At 41.1% G+C, this 23,693-nt stretch overlaps 2 protein-coding genes across 4 annotated transcripts; both read right to left on the reverse strand.

The window, feature by feature from the left end:
- Nucleotides 1-1,193: 1,193 nt before the first annotated feature.
- Nucleotides 1,194-7,987, reverse strand: tbl2 (transducin beta like 2). Of its 2 annotated transcripts, none has more exons than XM_044221720.1 (7): nt 7,778-7,987; nt 6,889-7,013; nt 6,215-6,399; nt 5,270-5,421; nt 4,034-4,160; nt 2,957-3,109; nt 1,194-2,362 (listed from the first exon to the last, which is right to left on the reverse strand). In XM_044221720.1, the coding sequence occupies exons 1-7, from the start codon at nt 7,902-7,904 to the stop codon at nt 1,903-1,905; spliced, it is 1,329 nt and encodes a 442-aa protein (XP_044077655.1). In that variant the 5' UTR covers nt 7,905-7,987; the 3' UTR covers nt 1,194-1,902. The 2 variants fall into 2 exon arrangements, with proteins under 2 accessions (XP_044077655.1, XP_044077656.1); XM_044221721.1 differs by lacking the exon at nt 7,778-7,987 and adding an exon at nt 7,576-7,595 and having other exon boundaries at nt 6,889-7,036.
- Nucleotides 7,988-10,669: 2,682 nt separating this feature from the next.
- Nucleotides 10,670-23,393, reverse strand: pom121 (POM121 transmembrane nucleoporin). Of its 2 annotated transcripts, none has more exons than XM_044221718.1 (13): nt 22,797-23,393; nt 21,115-21,324; nt 20,573-20,722; nt 19,360-19,440; nt 19,032-19,203; nt 18,854-18,942; nt 18,695-18,774; nt 17,566-17,672; nt 17,352-17,451; nt 16,244-16,516; nt 14,062-15,477; nt 13,254-13,352; nt 10,670-12,116 (listed from the first exon to the last, which is right to left on the reverse strand). In XM_044221718.1, exons 1-13 carry the CDS (start codon nt 23,366-23,368, stop codon nt 12,016-12,018), a joined length of 3,450 nt encoding a protein of 1,149 aa, XP_044077653.1. In that variant the 5' UTR covers nt 23,369-23,393; the 3' UTR covers nt 10,670-12,015. The 2 variants fall into 2 exon arrangements, with proteins under 2 accessions (XP_044077653.1, XP_044077652.1); XM_044221717.1 differs by having other exon boundaries at nt 17,566-17,687.
- Nucleotides 23,394-23,693: the final 300 nt, after the last annotated feature.

Below are 23,693 nucleotides of genomic sequence, written 5' to 3' on the forward strand. Positions count from 1 at the left end.
ATAATTTAGTTCTTTTATATTTCTTCCTTTAGAGCTACTTTTATACTTTGTTATATTTTATTGCCTATTTTATTGTTTTATGATATTCTAACTTAAATATTTGGATATCTTTTAATGACATTTTCTGTGTGTGTAGCATGGAGGGGGCTACAAGTGCATTTCATTGTGCAGTCCCGTATTGTATAATGACAATAAAGCTGAACCTTGAACCATACAGAGGTTGTTAAAGGATGCATACAGATGTTTTACCAATTGAAAAAAGTCTAACGCTGTTTGTAGTTTTTCATTCTTGAATATAAGTTTTCTAGACACATCAGCAATTATGTTGTTAGTATGAGCAGATAGAAACAGAACCAAGTTTTCAGATTTGTTTTTTTACTAAAGTAGCTTAAAAATGAATAAAAAAAGCGTTTGTCCAAATGTTTTAAGTGGCAGCAGTTAAAAAATACAACTGTAATGTTGATTCTACTTTAGGTAACAAAATGAGTATAACAGAAATATCTTCATATCTGGGTGAACTCTTCCTCTCCTGTCAGAAACAGATATTTGACTACAGCCTCTAGGTCGCACAGCTGGTTTGTTTTTTTAAATTTAAAAGGGCCAGTTCACCCAAATGACCAAAAACAAATATTGTCACTTATCTCTAGTAGTGTTATCTAGCCGTGCAGATAGTTTTGGCTTTATCTGTCCAGGTTATTAAATATCAGATAAAATTCAGATTCTCAATTGTGTTTTTCCCCCTGTATGGATGATTTCGAGGGTTTGCGTTAAGATTCTGTTTTATTTGTATTTTGTACAATATTTGTATGCATTTTGAAAATGTATGTTATATTGTTTTATGTTGATTGCATGAGGTTGCTTCTCAATTAAACATTTGAAACACCATTGTTACGTCAAAATTACCCCTTAACCAACACTTTGGTCTGTGACAAACTGTCTGAAAAAAATAATGGACCTGTTTCCATGAAAACTGCTGTTGATATTCATGGTCCACAGAGGATTTTTGTGTGCACCACGGACTTGACCACCAACAGGCCAAAATCTCCACTTTCAAATTAAATTAGAATTTTAAGATAAGCACATTCATGCTCCAACAAGAGGATGAGCACCTTTGACTTTAATGACACTGTAGTGCCACCTTCAGGACAAACTTTACACTTTTAACCCCCTACTGGTAAGAATTGAATCTGATATGGTTTTTCCACAAAAAAAGTTTAATTACATAATTAAAAATTCTTAAAATTACATCTACTCCGGAATAAATCCTGAATCTAGGAATATACAAATATTTTTAATTTTAAAAGTTTAACTGCTGGACACAACATGTCTCCTGCTTCACCGAAAAGTCCATTCTATGTGTGTATCTGCACTGGAGGCTTCAAGTTTCTACATAAACACTTAAGTTGCATACTGGACCACATCTGGCTGCCAAACTAGTTGTGATGTTCATATGTACACATCTTGAAATGAAAATTAAGCACAGAGAAGCTTTCTCCCTTCAGCAGATGAACGTGAAAACAACCTTTTAGTGTCAAACTCTGAACATAAATCATTCTGCACAGTGAAGCTCAAACATCCAGGTGAAGTAACAATAAGCAAAACAAATTTTTTTGTGTGGAGTCAGACTTTAAATTGAAGCTGCAGAGGGCAAATATAAAAACAACCACAGCAGAGATTACACATAAGACATTACTGGACATGAAATAATGAAAGGACAGGAGAGAAAAAGATCTGAACTCAAACCATTTTATCTTTGCATAAAAAGATATTCTTTATTAAAACTGCATGCAAATTCCATTATTCCCTGACCAGATCATTTAGAGGCAGTGGGAAAGTTGAGGTTGCACAAAAGATTAGCAATGAGAGTCAGACACAATCACAGCGTGGTTTCTGGGGGCTCATTCAGTCGATGGGACCAGCCAGCACAGTGTCCAGGGCGCTCTGAGCCTCTTTGATCTGCTGCTGCAGTCTCTGCTTCATGGCTTCGTTCTGGGCCTTCTTCAGCATGTCCTGCATGTCTCTGATAGCTGCCCGGTAACCCGGGGCGTTATGAAACACTCGGATGGCCTTGTCGCCGCTGCACGCCAAGAAGCGCCCGTTAATGTCAAATCTAAGGTCGGTGATCTCCCCGCTGTGGATGCCGTGCAGCTCCTCCTCCAGCTGGCCGCTGGCAGCGTTGTACATAGCCACATTAGAGCCGTCACTGATGGCCACCACCCGGCCGTCTGGAGACAAGGCCACCAGGCTACCTTCAGATGACGCGCAGGGGACTGTCTTCAGGAGGTAGGGATCCTGCTGCTTTTTGTACTCCACATCTGTATTCCACAGCTTCCACGTACCGTCTTTGGAGACGGTGACCATTCTGATAAATAAAAGTAAAGAAAATAAAACAATGACATGGCAGTGTTAAGCTGCATATTAAAAACAAGAGATGCTGCACCTCTGAAGCTCACTAATTAACATGTTATATCTCGTTTGTTTGATCCTATTTCTTGGCCGAGCGCAGTAACTGTCTGGAGTCTTGTCATCACTGTGAGGTTGCCAGGCAACCAGTGGAGACTGCCCATAACCCCCAGCACAACCACAACATTATCTTTACATCTCGGTTTTTGTTATGACGTATTTATTATGAGGTTTCTTAAAGAGTGAGATCTTTCTTTCTAAGAGTTTCCCTACGGGGATCAATAAAGTATTTCTGACTGATTCTGAGGTTTAAAAGTGCTGGTAGATGTATTTTTGAACTTTGGACAGAACCAGGCTAGTTTCCCCCGTTTCCAGACTTCATGCTAAGCTAAGCTAATCTGCTGCTGGCAGATCTCAATCAGTCTTCTCACCTAACTCTCTGCAAGAAAGCAAATAAGCATGCCGAACACTATTTTTATACACTATTCCTTTAAAGTCAGAACAGTGTGACACCTCTTTGGCTTTGTATTGTGATCAGAAAAGCCTTCATTACCTGTGAGAGTCATTGGAAAAGGCAAATGCGTGAACGCCTGCAGAGTGGCCCTTCAGGTCAAAAGCTCGTGCCACCTCTTTGAACTCTCCTCCCTTCCCGAAGCAAACCTCCCACACCTTCACGTCAGGAGTGAAGCCACATGACGCGACAAACCTGGGCAAAGAGATGGACAGCACACACACTTACATCTCCACCTAAGTCACATAAATCGCATGTTTTTCTGTTGTTGGAAAAGTAACATTTTACCTAGTGATGAGGCTGCTCAATACAGTATACTCAAAATCACAGGAAATATTGCAGAAGTGGCCTGTACTGTAACTAAGCTCTAATTTGGGAGAGCAATAATTATGATACCTGGATTTTATTATTAAAGAAGTGTTGTTTCAGTCATAGACCTTCATCAGGCATTATATAAAAGAAAAATAACAGCAACAATACTTATACAGGGGTGTTAAGTTGCTCTTTAATCACAAATTTCCCTTTGTGGCAAATAAAATGGCTATGGATATGCAGTGGTTTCAGAAAGTAAACCTATTTAGAAGAGAGGGTGACCGCATACTAATAAGGCTGTGTTCAGACCATTGTGTCGGCATCATGTGCTCGGGGGCAAGAAAACGTAGGGTCGTCAAGCAAAAAGAAACAAGACCCCACATCCATGCAGCCCCTAGCATTTTTTAAAACATTGCTTTTTTTGGTCTGAACCATAGACTGTATATAAGGATGGACAACATGACAGCTCCCCAAAAGTGAAGCCATAAGCAAGCAAATAAGTCTTGAGTACCTTTTGAAGCAAATGTATGTTGGGTAAAAGTTGATTAACATCACAGAATTCAAACATGAAAATATGTCGACTTTTCAAGCTAAAAGACCCCATGTGATCAACTTATGATGACTTTACTAGATTACTAGACAATTAAATAGTTTTTCTGTTGATCAGTGTCAAAAAAGCCACATTAAAATCTACTTTGATTCAATGTTGTAAGACAATAAAACAAACTTAGGCACCGTAAATCTGAGAGAGATCCCTATTTGATCTGTCAAGTGGAAGGTTTGCAGTGAAGGCGGGGTGGGACTGACCTGCCACATGGGGAGATGGCAGCATAAGAATTGGTTATCTGGTTAGTGTTGATAGAGGCCAGTACCTCTCCTTTCAGGTCCCAGATGTGGATGGTGGTGTCGGTGGAGGCGCTCATGATGAACTTGCCTGCAGAGAGGAAACATAGAATCCGCCCATCTTGTCATTACACGTTTTTTAGATGGTGACAAACAGCTTAACTCTCATAGTAAGCATTTCTTAAACATCATGTATACGGGAAACGTTTTTTTTTTTTACATGAATGCATGTGCATGACAAAGACGTCATACAGGGAATTGCTGTGAAAGCAGGGTGGGAGGATGAAAGGAAATAGCATTACATGTAGGGATGAATCCTCATGTTCAAAATGTTTCCAACCAAAATTCGACTGAACCTGAAACTAACACTAAGTAGCCACTAGAATTCAGTTTCGACAGCTGAACATTTGACTACTTGTAAAATTCTGACACATTCTTGTAATGTTTTATCATTACATTGTTTTATCATTCAAATCAAATGTAACTTTATTTGCTAATTGACTCAATTCTATTACAGTACATGCTACAGTAGAAATAAATAAACATCAAACACTTTGCAGGAAATTACAAAGAACAAAACAATGAGCATGTTGTTGTTTTGTTATGCGTGAAATCGGCATCTTAAAAAAAAGCTGTCGTATTTAACTATTCTTCACGGACATTGATGCAGATGCAGTGGAAACGCAAACAAGAATGTACAAAAGGCAATAATTCCAACGCAGGAACCTTTCTACAGAAAACCAGAAACCAAACTCAGGAACTTTACCTGTGTTTCAACCAGAGGAACCAGGGCCAAAATATATTTCCTCTGCCATTATTTATTATGCTATAAAAGTCCCAAAAAACTTTCTGATGGCCCAGGAACTCTCAGGGCAGAGTTTGAAAAAATAGTAAAAATAAATAAATAAAACTAATGGTTGTAACTTGTGTACAGCTTCATTCACACAGTAAACCACTCGGGGGGGCAGAAATAACTATACAATTTTCACCTGTTGTCCTCAGGTCATAGTAAGGGATACATAGAAAACTCTTTTTACTAAAATAAGCAGTACATTTTAGCTACGTGTTTACCTGCTGCTGGTACTGTCCACGCTACAAACTTTTGTTTCCTTGTGCATTACTGGCTTAAACATACAATAATAATACAAACAAAAGCTACAAATTCATACGTGACTTTAAGACATTTTGTGTGTTCTGTACCTGTCTCTGCAATGCCAATGTTCAGGATGGTGGTCTTGTGTTTCTGTGGGAAGTCCTCAGCAGCAGCTTTGAAGCTTAAAGTGCCGTCCTCCTTTTTGATCATTTTGAAGATACGAATGGTATCTCCATTGGCCAACCAGGTGATAAAGGCCCTGCAGTAACAAGGTGAGGGTCAGTGAAGGAGGTGGTGGGATTATCAGGTATCCAAAAATTACCTCAAGATGAACCCGTGCCATTTCTGTTTGACAAACGCAGAATTTTACACATGTATTACCGGGTGCAGTGAGTAAATGACTTTACTTTTGGGTCTTGAAAAGGTAAAGTCATTAACATTCCTTTAAATGAAGCAGACCTGATTTACTTCAGTAAAGAACTTCTGATCTATTTTTGGCTGAGATTACTGCTGGAACAATTAACCAATTAATAGACTGACAAAAAATTTATCTACTTAATAATATCATTGTATATTGAAGGGTTTTGGACTGTTTGTCGTACAAAACAAGAAATCTGAAGATGTCTACTTCAGCTCTAGGAACACACCCACCTTCTTTCCCACCCATTTTTTCGGTTATCCCTCAATAAAACATGGTGAGACAACTGTTGAAATTGAAATTATTATGGGTTTTCTGGCTACATCTAATAGTATTGATTACTGTATACAGTATATGGTTATGTTTGTCTGCTTTTACTTATCTGAGACCTCAGATTGTAAATATCTAGTCATACTTGACACTGACTGCAACTCTAGTGACAAAATCACCCATCATACAGCTACAAAACAATGAATCAATCAATCAAAGAAATAACCACCAAATTAATCAATAACAAAAAGTAACTGTTAGTAGCAGCGCTAGCTGAGATGGCTGATGTGGTGGTGGAGAAGCTAACACGCTGTGTTGATGTTTGTACAAATTAAGTCAAATGAGGTAGGAGAGAGGGAGAGACCTGGAGTCCGGGCTGAAACGGACTAATGTGGCGTGATCCAGCTCCACATTGGCCCTCAGACACTTGTGTTCCCGCTCCAGGAAGTCTTTGGTGCTCCAGATCCGGACGGTGCGGTCATCAGCGCATGACGCCAGGTATTTCCCGTTACTGCTGAAATCAAGGCATGTCACATTCCCGCTGTGGCTCTGAAAAGAACATGGACACAAACACACATGTGCAAAAAGAATGGCTTTGGAGAAGGAGCCTAAAGTGAGACATAATTTGTTCCTACTGAAGATGTAAATCTTTAAAAACAGATCACAAATACACTCAGCTGCCAGTTAAAAGTAATCTCCCAAAAAAAAATCCTATTTTCATGGCAGTTATATGTTATTAATGTTGTTTTTGTTCAAACTGCTTTAGAGAGGTGCTGATTCAACTTAATGGCCATTTTGGAGGCTGCAGTTTGTGGTGCGGTTGGATTGCACACCTGAGAGATGTTTCTAATATCTTGTCCACCCCATTTATATCAATGAGGGTAGACTAAATATAAACACTAAATAGAAACAGGGCCCTTTTGGACCTTTGAAGTGTTCATAACTACAGACATGTCCCTGAACAACAATCCTTGTTGTACTCAGAGGCTCTTACAATGTGTGTGTTTTACAGCAGTGTCTTTGTGTGTTCCAGTTCACCTTCAGTGAGGATGCCAACAGCGGATGGCTGAAAGTGTGCTGTGAAGCTTTTTCCTTACGGCTGCGCTGCTGCTTCTCCTGCTTCGGTTTCTTGGATGCAGGGCCTTTCACAACACTGCCTTCAGCTGAGAGACAATGCACACGGCTACTGAAGAACATTTGAATTCATGATACTGTAGCATAGGCATCACATGACCAAAACTAATTCAAATCTCAAGGCAAATCTCTGCATTTGTCACTGTTGTAGAAGGAATCTGACGCACAGGATAACACACATGCAGGTTGTAGCATCTCGTAACAGACAACAAACATAAGCTCTGAAGTAGTAATAACGTTTTAGATACTAAAAATGTAAAGAGTTTTCCTGCACGCACTCTTTCTTTCTGCAAACTCTAAATAAACTGAACTGATGTCTTTGTAGTTGATGTATTTGTTTGTAATGCAATACTTAGGTTTTAACTACAGCTTAGTAACGGGGGAAAGGTCCCTAATAGTGATGGACGTTTTGTGAACTTCAGAGAGGTCAAAGGAAGTCATAATCAAATTTTCGTCTATGATTGTTTACACAATAAACAGGCACTGGCTAGACAGAAAACACTCATCCAATTGGTCCGTCAATATAACCTATGCCGATTGGCTAACGACAAATGACAGTCGCTCAAAGTTGCTTCAGTTTCCATTACTCACTTCATAAATCCGCGTGTTTGTGTGTACGAGCGGTTAACCCCGCAGACACACTACTCTCCTGTTCACACTCGTTATGAATGAATACAGCAGAAGCCACGCGCGTGTGCCACAGACCGTAGAGATAGTGATAGAGTCGGTGACTCACCGTCCTCCCTACAGTCGCCGCTTCGGCTAGAGTTACGTTAGCTAGTATGACTCTTACCGGCAAACTCCGCTGCCTGTTCTAGTTCCTCCCTTATTTCTTCTTTCCGTCTGCCCACCGCTAATGCAACGAGAATAACCAGTGCTCCCAGTAACAAAGTCAAGGCGACCAACGCAGCAACCTCCATATCGAAAGCTGTCTGCCACGTACTTTACACCGCTAACGTCTACTTTGCTACAACTCACTACTGCGGGCACTGCGCATGCGTACCAAATCTTCTTCTTCGTCTTTTTTCTTCTTCTTCGATTTTATTGTCTAATCGGCAAAGAGAGGGCCGCCATTACCGCTACCCCTAACGGACTGGAGCTGGGAGCCGTAAGTAAGCAGAAAACAAAACAAAAACGAATTTCTCTCTGCTAAACCTGTCTTTATGTAAGTATAAATACCACAGTGTAAAAATCTGTCTGTCTGCCCCCCTACAAACTGTCACAAGATAAATCTGGAGGGTCATGAGATGACTAATGGGGTAGGAAAGACCTGCTATAGACATTTCTATTATTTTTTTGGGACTATTTTTCTCTAATATTGGATAATTTTAACTGTCTGGACCGTGAACAGTTATTGAAATGAAACCATGTGAGAAGCTTAAAGGGGAAATCATTCTTTGTTGGAACTGCTAACAATTCATAGACATCTCAAACGTGACAAGGGAATCACTGGTTAAATCTTTAACATTGTGTTGTATTTTAGTTAATCATATGATTTTTAACATCTTAATCTGCAAAGTAACTAGAAACTAAAGCTGTCAGACAAATGTAGTGGAGTAAAAAGTACAATATTTCTACTCCAATATTAAGGAGTACAAATATAAAGCAGCATAAAATGGAAATACTCAAGTAAAGTACAAGTACCTCAAAAATGTACCACTTTCCCAATCGCATTATTATAACTAATAAATATATCCTTATAGATCATTGTGTAGGGTTTTCTGTTTCTTGTATTGATCTACAAATGAATTAATTAAAAATGTCAAATCCCTTCTTACTATTTAATTAATTTAATTATGACATGAGCTGTATGGGTGGTGTATCTCGAGTGGGTTTTGGTGGGCCGGTCTGAGTCAAAAGTAGATGGCTGTGTTTTATTCCCAGTCCGTACCGGTACAGCTATATTTCGTAGTCCCACGTGGGATTGGTGTGTTGTGTTGAAATGTTTGGCATGACAGAAATAAAAACTAAAATGATACAGATGCAGCATGCCTTGTTGTAATGTCAATCTTTAAGTTGTTGCTTGATTTGTTGGGAGTGCCCAGTAGCAAAACAAAATCCCACAAAGGGGCTCCACAGACAGTATGCATTCATGTCCTTTTTTCAAATACCACCTCCCTCACCTCAAACAAAACAATAAGTGCAAAACAAATATCTTGGAAAAGTACAGGCCATGTGGGTCAGGGTCTGTGGACATTAAAATGTGATGAGAAATTGAGGATCCTGACATACTGTACATGTGCATGAGTGCAGCTTGACAGAAATCAGAAATACTTTATTGATCCCCGAGGGGAAACTCTTTCGTTACAGTGAAGTAACGGTGCATTGATCAAAGACTGATACCTGGTTATACTACATTAAAGCAGGATTTGTCAGCCTCATGAAAATCACAAGGACTTGAATGGATATCCTGGTCATCTGGGAACAGGTTTGTAAAAATATTTAGATTTCATTACATGTTTCATTCAGAAAGCTGTGTGCTTAGTTAGTTAACATTACACAGCTCTTAAGACAGTATCGTTTCATGTTGCTCCTCTTTAGACTTCAATGAATACTGAACGTGCACGTTCATTCAAAACCTTGGAAATAGTAGTTTGATAATCTCAAGATTATTTTGTCAAATCATCATCAGTTCAGTCAATTGCATAACAGCTCTAAATAATTTTTAGCAATGTGTTTTCAGTTTTTTTCCCATGTGAATGCACAATGGCAGAGGCTCATTGTAGGGCTGCAACTATTATTTTCATTATCGATTAATCTGCTTTTCAACAGTTCAAAACCCCAAAAGGTATTCAGTTTACCGTTATATATGACAATGAAAAACTTCATATTGTCTCATTTAAGCAGATCGAGCCTGTGAATGTTTGATATTTTTGCTTTAAAAATAACCAAAATGATTAATCAAAGTAGTTGCAGATTAATTTTTTTTTGTCGATCGACTTATCTATTAATTAACTAACCGTTGCAGGTCTAGCTCACTGGTGTACTGGACCTTGGCAAAATCCATGTTTGGTGGTTGTACATATCCTATTCTCTACTTTGAAACGGACTCTTGCTAGAACTGACAGTTTAGCCGTTTTGTTAAAGTTCTGCCGTTATCTAAAAAAGGAAAAAGGTAAACTTATGTTAAAGAGCGGTATAAATTAACTGGCATAAGTCAGTAAAACTAAAAGATCACAAAAGACAGCAATACAAATGACATGAGCTGTGTCCCAAATCCAGACTACATACTAATTCTAAGCAGGTTTTGAGTGTGTAATGTGTTCACACTGGAAAAGTGACGAAATGTATTATATTACAAACAGTGTGAACTAAAAAACCCCCCTGATTTTTCAGTGTAGTTGACTATTTCCCCATCAATATAATGCGCAAAAAGGAAAAGGAAACGCTGTTCACAGCTGCAAAAACTGGACACTTTTTGTTGATAATTAATAAATAATTGATGATTTTTTGGAGAAGCACTTAGCTTTCTTTTTTTGTTAAGTTTAATTAGCAGTGGCATTTTAAAGTCATTGTCTTACTTTGCGTGGTGTACATAATGCATAATTTCCTGTTGGTATAATACAGTACTAAAAATAAAAGTATGTTGATTTCTTGTATACTAACAACAAAAACAGTATACCATTAATATTAGTATATACTGTATACAGTTAGTATGTTGAAAGTTCTGAATCTACGACCACTCTTGTGTTCTTGTTGGAACATCCACGTCCAAAATTCAGTTTTTATTGATTCAAAATTAACCATCAAAAACTGCATCAGATAATGCTCACTATTCACAAGAAGTGATTATTACTGAGAACAGAAATCATTTTAATAAAATAACTGACTGCCAACATAAATGGATTTACAATCCCTGCAACATAGTGAGAATTTCTGTAATTACCAAGCAGATAAGTGTTTCCAACATGACAGATCGCATTTTTAGTAAATCTGATGTTAGGTTCATGTGGTGTAATTTATTATAACAGTGATATTTCAGAAGTGGGGATAATGTGTTGCTGTGCAGATGTTTAAAAACTCACTGTATTTATTAAGGTACATCTGTACTAACAGTAGTTGAAAGTAAATCTAATTGATCTTTTTCAGTGAATTAACACAGATTCAGTGCCTGGAGTAAAGAGAGGTAGTCTGGCACAAACAAACACATCTCAGGATTTAAAGATGAGATAAAGATCACAGATTATTTTCACAGGCAAGAAGTTGAAGAATTGGCTTTGGTTTGTCAGACCCGACCTGCTAGTTACATCAGTGTTGGCAATCACTATCAAAAAAGGCCGTCCACAGGAGGACTCTGGGAATGCTTGCAATGACAAAGAGTATGAAACAAGAACACAAGGGTCTGCACTAACTACATTAAGACATTTACTAAATTGACCTTCAAGTGCAGAAACACATCATTCATTTACAGGGTCAGAGAGCCAATTAAAAAAATAATTTAAAATGCAAACGTCTCATAACTTTACATTTACACTGCAGTGTTGTGTACCTTATCTGAATCAACTGTGCATTTCACCCTATTCAGACTCATTCAGATAATGTACTCAAACATTTGGTAACATACAAACCAGTGAGCGCTTCACGTAAAAAAATAAATGTTTGAGCCAAGGCTCCATGTCTTTGCCTAACTCAACTTTCTCCTTAAGACGAACCAATGGGAGTGTCCACATACTGTAAAAGGAAAAAGAACTTTGGATATGCTTTTGTTCAGAATCAAACTATTCAATGTCTTTTCCCCCTCTTCAAGTATAGTACATTGTTATCGATTCTGTTTCCTCACTGCTACATTCCCTCACTGGGTCATGTAGTCATCCAGGCAGCATGATCTCAGCAAGCTGTTGTGCTCTTTCTAACTCCTCTGCAAACACGTTTTGAGCCAGTACAACCCACTGGAGGAGGGGAAGGAAGCAGAGGGCATGGTGGTGGCCTGGGTGGGGCATGTTGGGCTTAGAACAGAGCAATGTTAGCCAGATTAGCCATAGCAGCAACCGCTGAAGTCCTCTGAAAGCAGTGCTGGACACATGTAGCAGGTTACTTCTTCCTGTTGTGTTGCCTCCGCGCCTGCAGCCTCTGGCGTGCCCCAGATGGCTTTGATCCGGCTCCAATAGAGAAAGAGGGAGTCGCTGGAGACCCTGATAATAAAACACACAGGACGTGTCATTTCTAAGGACCAACATTAACATTTCTTTCTACTTATAACATTTGACTGCTTTAACTAGGGTTGCATCCAAATTTTCAGTGATTCACCTGAAACAGCTTCTGTATTATATTTAGTTAGGGGTCAGATATACTCCAAAATGGACAGTGGACATACATGTGATTCTGTTTGTACAGATCACGCGGTCATACATTTTGGGCTGCACACTTTGCAAGAGCGTCTCTACAGCATGGATCCTGAAACCACATTGGTGATCACACTGAATGGCGAAAGAGTAAGCAGTGCCAGAGTCTTGATAAAGCATGAGGGAGTGACGTAAGGATGAGGGCCCAAAACCACAGTAACAAATGCGAGACAGCATGCAATAGCAACAGCCCCCGAAACCCAATTTTTTCAGCCGTTTTTCCACAAACCCAGATTAGCCGACTTTAATAGCGTGAATACATTCGTTTCCGCTGAAGCCTCACAGCAGTAGATATCCCCACGAGCCGCACCGTTGACGCCCCCCAATACTAAGCTGTGTTTTGCGTTAAACACAGGTGTGGTTGTGCTGGTGACTAAAAAGAAAGCTCTGTCTTTAAATGTTATTCTTGTTCAGCTTTCACTACTTTTGTAGGTCTGTGGTTTGGAGTTTAGTTTTACTCCTACATTCCCGTTCGATATCAGCCTCACTTTACTGTTAACCAGTTATTTTCAGCTGTACTGGAGCTTTGTTAAGTTACTGTTGATGCAAACCAAACATTTCCAGCTGCTGTGGCTTTGCATTTTCACCGGCGAACCAGCAGGAAATTTTGATTGCGTAGAAGTTATAGGAAATGTGATGTGTTTGTCACCAAGTTAGCAGAACTTTGTTAGCAGTGCTATTCTTCAATAAAAATAGGTCCACATAACAAGATATATTCTGAGCTATAATTAGTTTTAATATTGTAGGAATAGTACAAGCAGAGAAAACCACAGTGAGTTGTTGTGAGTCTACGGCTCTTCATCTATCTGCTACGGCTACTTTTACTTGTCTGTGCAGTGCTGTGGAAACTGAATAGTCGTCGTTGCTCAGGGCTCTGGTGGGCTCAAGTATCACCACCCTAATCAAAAAACAACATTAATGACCTACCAAAAGGAACAGCATTGAAGCCTTGGACTGGAGTTCCAGGACTTCCAAAGGGAATTGGACCTGCAGCAGCACTCTGGCCGAAGGATGGGGTAGACGTCCCTGCGGAGAAAGCAGCACACAACTTGATTATACCAAACAAACAACGGGGCTAAACCACTAAATTCTACTAGGACATAAACAAACGTAGACCACTTCTTGAAGCAACACCAAAATATCACTCAGAGCTACGTCATTTCATTATCATTTACAGCATTCTCATACAGTCAAAAGACTAACATGTTTCCAAATTATTGCAGTTAACTTCAAATAAAAAAAGCTGCATACTCTCACATACCTTTCTCTGCTTTTTTGTTCTGTCAGACAGTGACCTTCATCAAGACCAATTCACTGAACTGCCAGTTATATTTAATTACAATTAAATGGACTAAAAACACGAGTGAATGGTTTGACACAGCGTACTGGAGTAAGAGCCTTAAAATAGTGCGTGAGTCTAGAATCTATTCTGAATCAAATCGTGAAACCAAGAAAGCTTCCCACCAGCACTTATTAATCTATCTAAATCTAAATTAATTAAAGTATTCTGTTTGGGAATCAGAGAGCAGTTAATCAGAACATGCAGGCTTTATGTAAATACTTTGATGCCATAGAGGATTTGTCTGTCTGCAAATGCCATACCCTATCATATTTTAATAACTGTGAAAGCCAAAATTGTGTTTGTGACTCTTTTAGAAATCTCACTGTAGAACCCTTCTGAAGCTGGCTTTAAAATATAAACAAGCAAAACAAAACAGCTGCCTTTATTCCTTACCAAAAGCTGGTTTGTCAGTAGCAGCAGCCCCAAAGTTGAAGCCTCCCATCTGCGGTGCAGGATTATTGGAGACTGGTGTTCCAAACTGGGGGCATGGCATACCAGCACCAAAGTTAAATCCACTGGGTGCTGGCTGAGCAGGGCCGGAGGGAGCCTGCTGAGGAGCAGCACTGCCAAATGTAAAGGTGGCTGAGGAGGAGCTCTGAGTCTGGGGTGCTGCACCAAAGCTCGGTGCAGCTGAGGGTGCAGCTGAAGGAGCGGTGGTTCCACCGAAAGCAAAACCAGTGGAGCTGGCTCCAAACGTTGGTTTAGCTGGGGTCCCGAAGCTGGCTGCTGTAGTGACAGCAACTGTCCCAAAGGAGAAAGGGGGTGGGGCGGGGTTAGAGGCAGGTGTGGATGATGCTCCGCTGTTTCCAAAGGTGAACGGTTTTGACGGTGCTGCTGAGGAGCCGAAGGTTGACTGCGCTGCTGGCGCTTGAAAAATGTTGAAAGTGGATTGGGTGGTGGCGGCAACAGTGGTGGAGGCTGTGTTGGCCATGGCAAAACCTCCAAATGAAGCAGTGGTTGTGTTCTGGGTGGGTGCTGCCTGGCCAAAGGAGAATACCTTCTGGTTGGCTGTTTGAGGGTCTGGCTGCGTGGCACCAAATGCAAAGGTGCTGTTGCTGGAGGTTGTAGTAGCAGCAGTGGGGGCAGCTGCAGCTGCAGTAGTGGTGGTAGCAGTTCCAAACTGAAATGTACTCCCTGTATTAGGGGCCTGCACTGAGGCTGAGCTGGTACTTGTTGTGGATGGTGCTGACCAGTTTCCAAAGAGGGACTTCACAGCCAGCTGGGCTGCAGGCTTTGTGGTGGGGGTGTTGATCAAGCCAGGAAAAACTGATGGGGCAACTGTGGTGCTGCTTGTTGATCCACCAAACATTGAGGATGTACTTGAAGAAACTGTAGAGGCTGGGTTGGTGGTTGTGAGGGATGGAGGCTGTCCAAAGCCGGCACCTGCAGTGGTGCTTCCAAAGATGGGTGTGAAATTTTGGACAGGAGGTTTGCTCTCTGGGGTTGATGTAGCTGAGGAGGTGGTGGTGACGGCAAAGATAGGCTTGAACCCTGAAACCAGCAGAGGGTTGGTGGTACTGACAGACCCTGAGCTGCTGGCTGGGGCGGTAGCAGTAGCCGGGTTAGAGGCTGAAGAAGCAGTGGGGGTGCTGGTCTGGCTCGCCATTCCAAACAGGCCTGCTCCTGCTACAGGTGGAGTGCTGCTGGAAGCCTTGGAGACCTGACCCAGGACCTGAGTAAAGGCAGAGGGCTGCTCCACACCAGCAGAGGAGGAGACTGGGTAGGCAGGAGGGAGCTGTGGGGCATCCACTGTAGTCGAAACCTTCAGGTTTAAGCCACTTGCTTGAACCGGTGTGGTTGATGCAGACACTACAAACACAACAAGCCAATTATGGAAGGAAAAGCATACCAGAATGTGGATGATCAATACATGTCATGAAATATATGGGATGTTCTGTATGTAAGATATATTAAATGTGACTATTGTTTAAAACTTTAAAATAGTAACAGAACAAAGAAAAAGATTAAAAGACAAATTGAAAATGAGATGTGATGTGTCTTTTTCTCTTTTTTTTATTCTGCGTTCGGGATTTTTAACCTGCTAATTTAAAAAAAGAAAAGAAAGAACAACTTATCTATAGTTTTGAGCTTTAAAAAACAAAAACAGGAATTAATCTGTTTCCAAATCCAAAAACCAGGTGAAAATCAGATCGCAAAAAATCCTGGGTGAAAATGTGATTTTAAAAATACTATTTGTAGCCTGTAAATTTTTAGTTTAACCACTTTTTATTGTGGCACATAATCTGCTCATTTGTGATGTTTCCCCATTTTTCTTTCTTTCTTTCCTCTTTTCATTACTGGAAGCATAGTCTGAGCTGTTCTCATCACAAGAGGACCAATTTTACTGTTAGCTGCAGTGCACTCTGTTGTAGTTGAAGTATTGTGAAACATACGCTCACTGCTTATCTCTCTGAGACAGATCTCTGTTACAACACATTTTCTGGATATGAATGCTAGATTATAAATGGCAACAAAAAAGTCACATCTCCTACAAGACGGCTTTGTACAGGTTGTTTATACTGCAAAGATGACTTCAGAACTTCCCTTGGAAACAGCTTCAGTTCAGTGATCGTACCTGTAGTTGTGTTGGCAGCTGATGTGGAGCTAGCAGGAGTGCTGATCTTCATTTTCAGAGCCTCCAGCAGTGGGTTGGAGGCTACGGGTGCTGTGCTGACGCTACTGCTTGGGCTGGGATCCAGGTTGATGACGGGGATGGCAGAGCTGGAGACTGTGGGCAGAGGAGCTGCCAGAAGGCTACTCAGGGTGGTGGTGGTGGTAGAGCTGGTAGAGGAGGCAGGCTGGGTGAAAGTGGTGGCTGGGGGAGAGACAGACTTCTCTGGCTCTGGAGCTAAAAAAGGACAAATCAACAGGAAGATCAGAGGTCAGGCTGGGGGTTTATCCAGTCAACAGCCACACAAGACTGGTCAAGTCTAATGGTCCTGACACACCAGCCAAAAGATAAATCACTTTATCATCTCAAACAAGCAGAAATGAATAGCTGCTTTACTATATGGAAGAATGTAACTATTATAAAAGTTTCTCATGTTTAGTCCCACACAGTGAATAGCAACCTTGGGATAAGCCTTTAAACGATTTCATAAGAAAGATTCTCAGATGAATCAGTGGATTTACCTCGTTCACACATATGGACTCAAAGTGGCAGGCTGTCTCTTGACTCTAAAAAGGTCTAAAGCTTGCATGCGTGTAGCAATGAGCACAAAGTTTACATGCTCAGCTCAGAGTGGACAGTTATTTTCTCCTGTGGCGACTTTTCCACTGTACAACCAAGTAGTTCATTTCCCGAGGGATGTGTTTCCATGTCCCAGTCGGGTATCAAACTTATATCAGAAAATTGGGAGGCGTTGACCCAAACGATGAATTTTTCCCTCCATTTTGATCGAAGAACTTTTATGTAGTTGAATTAGAGTAGTAAACAACTGTGTGTCTGTTCCCAGAGGGAATCAAAATGAGCATGACTGGTTGTTTCCACATTGTCGCTACGGTGCATCAGAATACAATACATGCAGGATATTATTTAAGGGTTATTTAGCAATGAATGGCAGCCTGTCACTCTTTTGAGTCTGTATGTGTGGATAGAGGGTAAGAGTGCAGCATGAATCAGACAGTGTAGAAGTTAAAGAAGACGAGTTAAACTGTTTATTCCTGTGGCTGCTCCTACTCACCAGGTGTCTCCAGGACCTTCTGGATCTTGCTGATGCCAGCCTTCTTCTCTTCATCTAGGTCTTTCGCAGTGATAGTGTAGCCCAGCTCTGGAGGCGGGGGCTGCAAATCAATGAGCACCAAGAGTAAAATTGAGAAATCTAGGTCACTGTAACACATGACTATATAAACAAGGGTTTCTGGGAGCATGAAGTCTGAAAACGTAGCACTCCTTACCAGAGAGATGTGATCGTCCCGGTGGCTGGACACCAGCTGGATCTTCCGTTTTCTCTTCCCACCACTACCAGTAGAGTCTGTTGAGGTAGTGACTGGGACCTTGGGGACTGGAGTAAGTTTGGCTGCAACATCATCATATAATAAACAATAAAACTAAATGCAACTAAAAGACAAAATACATTGTCTACTTCAATACAACACCAACAACACTGTTGAAGTTTTTGGTAGGGATGCACTGATCCGATACGCTGGATCAGTCTCTGCACCAATACTGACCTTTTTAAGTGGATTGAGTATTGGCCAGGCGTGAAGAAGTTTCTGCATCCGTGTCTTTATAAAATTAAGTTATTCTGCTGTCAGCTACATTCACTCAGTCACGGTGGACTCAGTTTTAGTGCAGCAGCAAATCCCTGTCCTCATATTACCTTACCTAAAAATAATTCCAGAGGCGCCCTGGTGGCCTAGAGTTTAGGTGCTGACCATGAACGGCACAGTCTCCGGTACACATCCGGCCAGTGACTTTGTTTCATTTGAAAAGGAAAAAATTAATTCCAACGAGTTCCACGCTGTAAGGTATACACATTTTAAATTAGGGGGGGGGGGAAATCACAGGTACACCCTGAGTTGGGGTATCGGAATGGTATCAGGAGAGAAAAAGTCAGATCAGTGCATCCCTTGCTCTTGGTGCCATGTTGAATTCACAGCAGACAAGTGTGACCAACATTGTACACAGCGACTAACCATTTATGTAACACACTGCTTGACGTGCATCTTATGTCAACAGCTTAACACAGGGATTCTGCAGTTAATCAGGTTTAGAGTAGACAAGTCCCACACAGGTTAGCCCCATGTTGGAAAATTTGATACAAAAATAGGTCCTTGGTCTAGAAGGGATATAACTTTGGCTTTGTGGGATATGAAATGACTGTGGAAACAAAGTCCAATTAAAGTAACCTAATTGCCACTAGGCAAAGTAGCCGTATGCAGCTTTAATTATTGTTTAATTATTAAAATGTTGTGTCAATATTATATAGTCTTGCATAATCTGCTGCACAGAGCTGCACTTCTAAGCCTGAGGAAGTTGTTTGTTTACTACACAAGACAGCCACTGGAGATAAATGAGACTTACAAGTAACAGGTGCCTTGTCGCAGGCTGTGTGGTCTGACCTCACTGAGGATGCTGAGCTGGGAGACTGCCCGTCGTCCTCTCTGGTAATGAAACCACAAGTTATAAACTGCAATATTAGATTAAATGTGGATGACTAACAGGAAACCAGCAGAGACATACCTGGGTCTTTTGGAAGCTCCTTCTGGAGTCTGAGAGCGAGATGATCCGGGGCTCGACAGGGGGGAGCTGGGTGCTGACCGTTTCATCCACTGTGAAGGTAAACATGGAGATAACGCTTAACAACCCCACCTTACCTCTGCAGGGCCATGTGCACTGTAATGCAGAAGGTAAGTGTTACCTGGCTGAGGCCTAATGAAGAGCTATAGGAGCTTTGGATAGGGTTTCTCCTGGTGCCTGGGGTTCCTCTAGGGGCATGGACTCCACTGGCCGAGCTAATGGAGGAGGTGCGAGACCTCTTCATGATGGATTCCTCCGCCAGTGAGGTCATCCCTCTTTTCAGGCTTCCAGGCCTGAAGGAAGGAAGGGAAAGCATTTCCACCTCCATTTAGACAGCCACACTATACTTCACACAGTGCTATATGCTTCACAGGATCAAATACACAGACCATAAAACTCAAAGACAAGATTTGACAGTATGATGTCCACTTCAGAAAAGTAAAACTCACTTAGGGACCAGCTGTGATGGTGTTCCATTGGGCAAAAGAGGCCCAAAAGCAGAGTGTGCACTTCCACCGCTGTCGTTACGCCTTGGGAAATGAAAATGGATTACAGATAAGCATAACACTTTAACTGACTGAATGCATAGACCAAGTCTTGAGTAGCACGTTCTTTTAAGTTGGGGTGTCTTGATTTATGTTACAACAGGAAAGCTGAACTAAATATCTAAAGCACGTGTAATATGTAACATTGCTGGCTCCATCTATCTGTTTAATTGATGGCTTTTGGTCATTCAGACATTGGTGTCTGTACTGTCTGTACTGAGGCTTCATTCAGACATGATAGCACAATTATGGAGAGAGCCAGCATGATGTATGTATGTATGTAAAACATTTTGTGGGATATTAATTTATTTATCCATGCAGTTGGTTTGAATGAAAAGTGAAAATATAAGGAGAGTGTACTGGTCAGATTTCAAAAAACCCTCTTGTCCCAGCACAAAGGGAAACTAGTCTTTAATAGACGGATCTGATAAGAATCTCCTCCAAAACTTTAAATTGGCTCTTTCAGTGTTTCATAGTTTATTAGTATAGTCATAGTTTTATTTATTTCTTTGTGCGCAAGTGATGACAATAATACATTTATTACAGAGATGCAGTACAAGTCTATCTCTCACCTTGTAGTGCTGCAGCCTTTACGTTAATCTGACACTATTCAATTCAGACTTGTGCCATGTGGAAAGTGATACCGAAATTGCCGTCGGATTAACTTAAAGGAGCTTCATACAAAAAACACCAAGCACATAGTTCACCATCTAAGCATTTTTTGGATGGATCAGTGTATATATAAACTCCAATGTTGGGGTTGTTGCCGTGAGATTGGGCTATGTGCACTGTAACTTTCAGTACTGCTGTTAGCTGAAAACTGCATTTGAGCTCCAGCATTCATTTTGGACATTAAGACTCCTTTTCACACCTGGTGTTAACATTCGATCTATATCTGGTTACATCATCCCAGATCAAAGGAAGTGATGTGGGAGACTCTCGAGGGATGACTACAATGTGCAAGGTGAGGGTAATGAGACAAACGTCTGCAAGCTACTTTTCTGTAGCCTTGCTAACCAGGCTAACGTTAATTATAATGTAAGAACGTAATGAGTGCCAGTGGAGAAGCTTGCTAGCATTGTTGTGGTCCTTCCAGAGTCCCCTCTCAGCCTGGTACCTTCTTTTGCTTTTCTGCTCTGTTGTGAAGCTTCTGTCCTCATCCTCCACGTCTCTCTTGCGGCTTTCCTTCAACACCTTGAGGACACTTTCTCTGGAGCAGGGGTCCGCAGGGGCCCTGGGGAGCCCTGCACAACTCAGATGGTCCAAACTAAAAACAAAAACAGGTGACAATACAGCTCTGGTCAGTTTTAACTCTCAAACAGCAAAGCCACAAATCAGGGTTTTACTAAGCACTGGACTTAAGGCAAAATATTAGAAACACCTATCAATATAAAGTAGTCCAATAAAACACCACCACTATCAACAATCACCAGAGTTGTATTAAACTTTTGCTACCTTTAGCATTGTCAAAGTTATGTTACTGCTGCATTTAGGGCCGCAAATAACTATTCTTTTTATTGTCTTCACACCATAGTGCAATGAATGGAAACTAATGTTCTGAAATCTGAAACAATGTATGTGGTTTATTTCTAGATAATGGACAAAATCATAAAAACAATGATATGATGGCAGACTAAGTGTTTGCATGAATGTAGAGACCTGGGGGCACTGTGGTGGTCGGGCCTGGCGATCTTCACAGTGACGGGGCTGAGGACAGCCGGGGAGTTACGGGGGCTGAGGATGTTTTTCTTCCTGAAGCCATCCCACTTGACCGGAGGTAGGACTCCCACTGATGAGACACCCGGCTGCTGCAGGGGGTAGTGACGCTGGGGGGTGATGGTGAACCTGCCCACTGTGCCCAGAGGCTCCCTGAGGGGAAAAAAAACAATATGATGCAAGAGTAGACATGTTACCTGCATCCAACAACGAATGTAAAGCCAAGGTGTAAACATTTTTTTTATACAACACACATCTACATCATACAGAGCCTCATTTGTGAGTTCAGCCGTCTGTATATTACTCCGTGATTCAGTCTCTACACAACCCTCAGGGGAAAAGTCAAAACTTGATTTTTTTTAAGCTGTTATCCTGCAGCTGGTTGCATCTTTGAAGATATTTTGTGATCCCACAGATGTCTACTGTCTGCCAGGAATGATAACATGTTTACCTGTGCTGAAAACAACATTTAAATTAAATATTTCCACATATTGCACCGTTTCACTACGGATATACAGTACTGGATTCAAATGCTGGTTTCCCTGCAGGTAAACATTTTATCACTCTGGGCAGGCAGTAGACACCTTTGAAGCTAGAATACATTTAGATTTTTCCCTTAAGGTTTGAGCAGGGAAGGCTATATGGCCAAATAGTAACGTGCAGAGTGCTGCGGCTACATGACGCAAGGCATTTTGACCATACATTCTTACAATATGGTGGAATTATCAGTTGTGCATGTTTGTATGACTCCATGCCATTTTTCTCCACCAACAGTAGCTTCAAAGGACCACTATACCACGTAGCTAAAGGACTTGAGCAAAGGGTACATCCCACACCGACTACTTGGCTGACAAGGCACACTTATATGGGCATGTGGCAACTTTTGATCAGTTTTCTGGGGAGGTGTTGCTGGCATTCTGGGAAACAGAAAATATATATCACAGACTAAAGTTAGTGATATATATTAGTGATGATGGATTTGGGAATCTAAAATACTTGATTACCGTGTCTGCTTTCTGAAAAACAGTATTGATTATTTGTTCATGTGATTAAATAGTCTAGTTTTAGTTCCTATTTTTTTTTTTAAATATTTCTTAATGTCTGACATTGAATACCATTGGGACAATGTAAACACCAGGGACAACCATGGAAATTAAGTCCATGACTTTATCATTCTATCCCTGTAAAAGTCAAATATATTGTATTTTATAAATATTACAATGTTGTCAATAAACCAAACCAAAACCAAACAGATGAGGCATGCTGTTGTGTACCAAATGTAAAGCCTTGCATATCAACTAACTTTAGAAGCCAAGTTTGCACTCATAACAGTTCACAAAGGGACAATATTTTTATTTCTAGAAATGTCTCCGTCTATAAATTACAGTAGATACAATGAGCAAGTGACAGTTACTTCATGAAATGTATATTGTGAATTATCTTGCTACAAGAGCCAGCTACTAAATATATAGTTTGCTTACTTGAGAGTGCTGATAAAGATCCTTCCAAAGGCTTAAGAGTTAATAATTAAAACCCGCCAAGAAATTGAACCCAACTCAACCGTTACTGCCTCCTAACGGACTGAGAGCTTACTTTGGTATAGCGTGATTTGATTATGAACGTACCCAGCAAATGACAGCCTCCTGTTTGGGGTATAGACAGCATGGTTGGGTCTGGACAGTTTTTCCCGCAGTTGCTCTCGGGGATTTCTCCCCGCTCTCGGCCTCCCAGAGTCAGCGGTTGGACTTTCGGGTTTCCCGATGTAACTCCCCATGAGGAAATCCCGAGGGCTGAAAAGGAATGAGTCACTTGCCAAGGCTTCCCTCCGGTAAATCCCAGTTTCAGCGACCCTTTCTCTGAAGTGTCCCTCTGATTCTCGGAGCTCGGTTTTGTTTCTGCTACTCTTCGTTCTCCCCCGTGCGGCCACCGACACGCCGGTCACCCCCCAGCCCCACAACCAGCGCCGGAGCACGGCTGGGACACTCAGCTCAGCCCGCGGATTCAGGCCTAACCTGGCGGGAAGCGGTTCTCCGCTGTGATAGTAACACACAATACAACAAACTGCAAGAATTAAAGTCACGTAAAGAAAAGTAGGAATATAATAAAGAGCAAAACTAACTACGCCTAGAGCAGAGAGAAGCGCTATATGTTTCTCTCTAGGTGACATGGCGGCACCGCGCCGCCGGAGGACTCTCATATCCCATCATGCTGTTCTTCTACTACTTCTTCTTCTTTGTATTTTAGGGCGTTCGACGTTTTGGTCAAATCAGCGCCATCTAACGGCCTGGGGTTTGTAACACTGAGGAGAAATGAATCAAAAACTGTTTTTACAAATTTCTTAAATAATATTCAGTAGTAGAATGTAACTATGTTCTTTTCCAGTATTTTTTTTAAAGTACAGTCTTTAAATATTTGTATTTTACTCGAGAATTTTCATTTTATGCTACTTTATACTTATAGCCAGGCCTACTTACTCTGCAAAAACATATGATCAAGCTGATCATGTATAACAATAAAATGCT

This window comes from Siniperca chuatsi, linkage group LG14 (assembly GCF_020085105.1).
Source record: "Siniperca chuatsi isolate FFG_IHB_CAS linkage group LG14, ASM2008510v1, whole genome shotgun sequence".
Lineage (NCBI taxonomy): Eukaryota > Metazoa > Chordata > Actinopteri > Centrarchiformes > Sinipercidae > Siniperca > Siniperca chuatsi.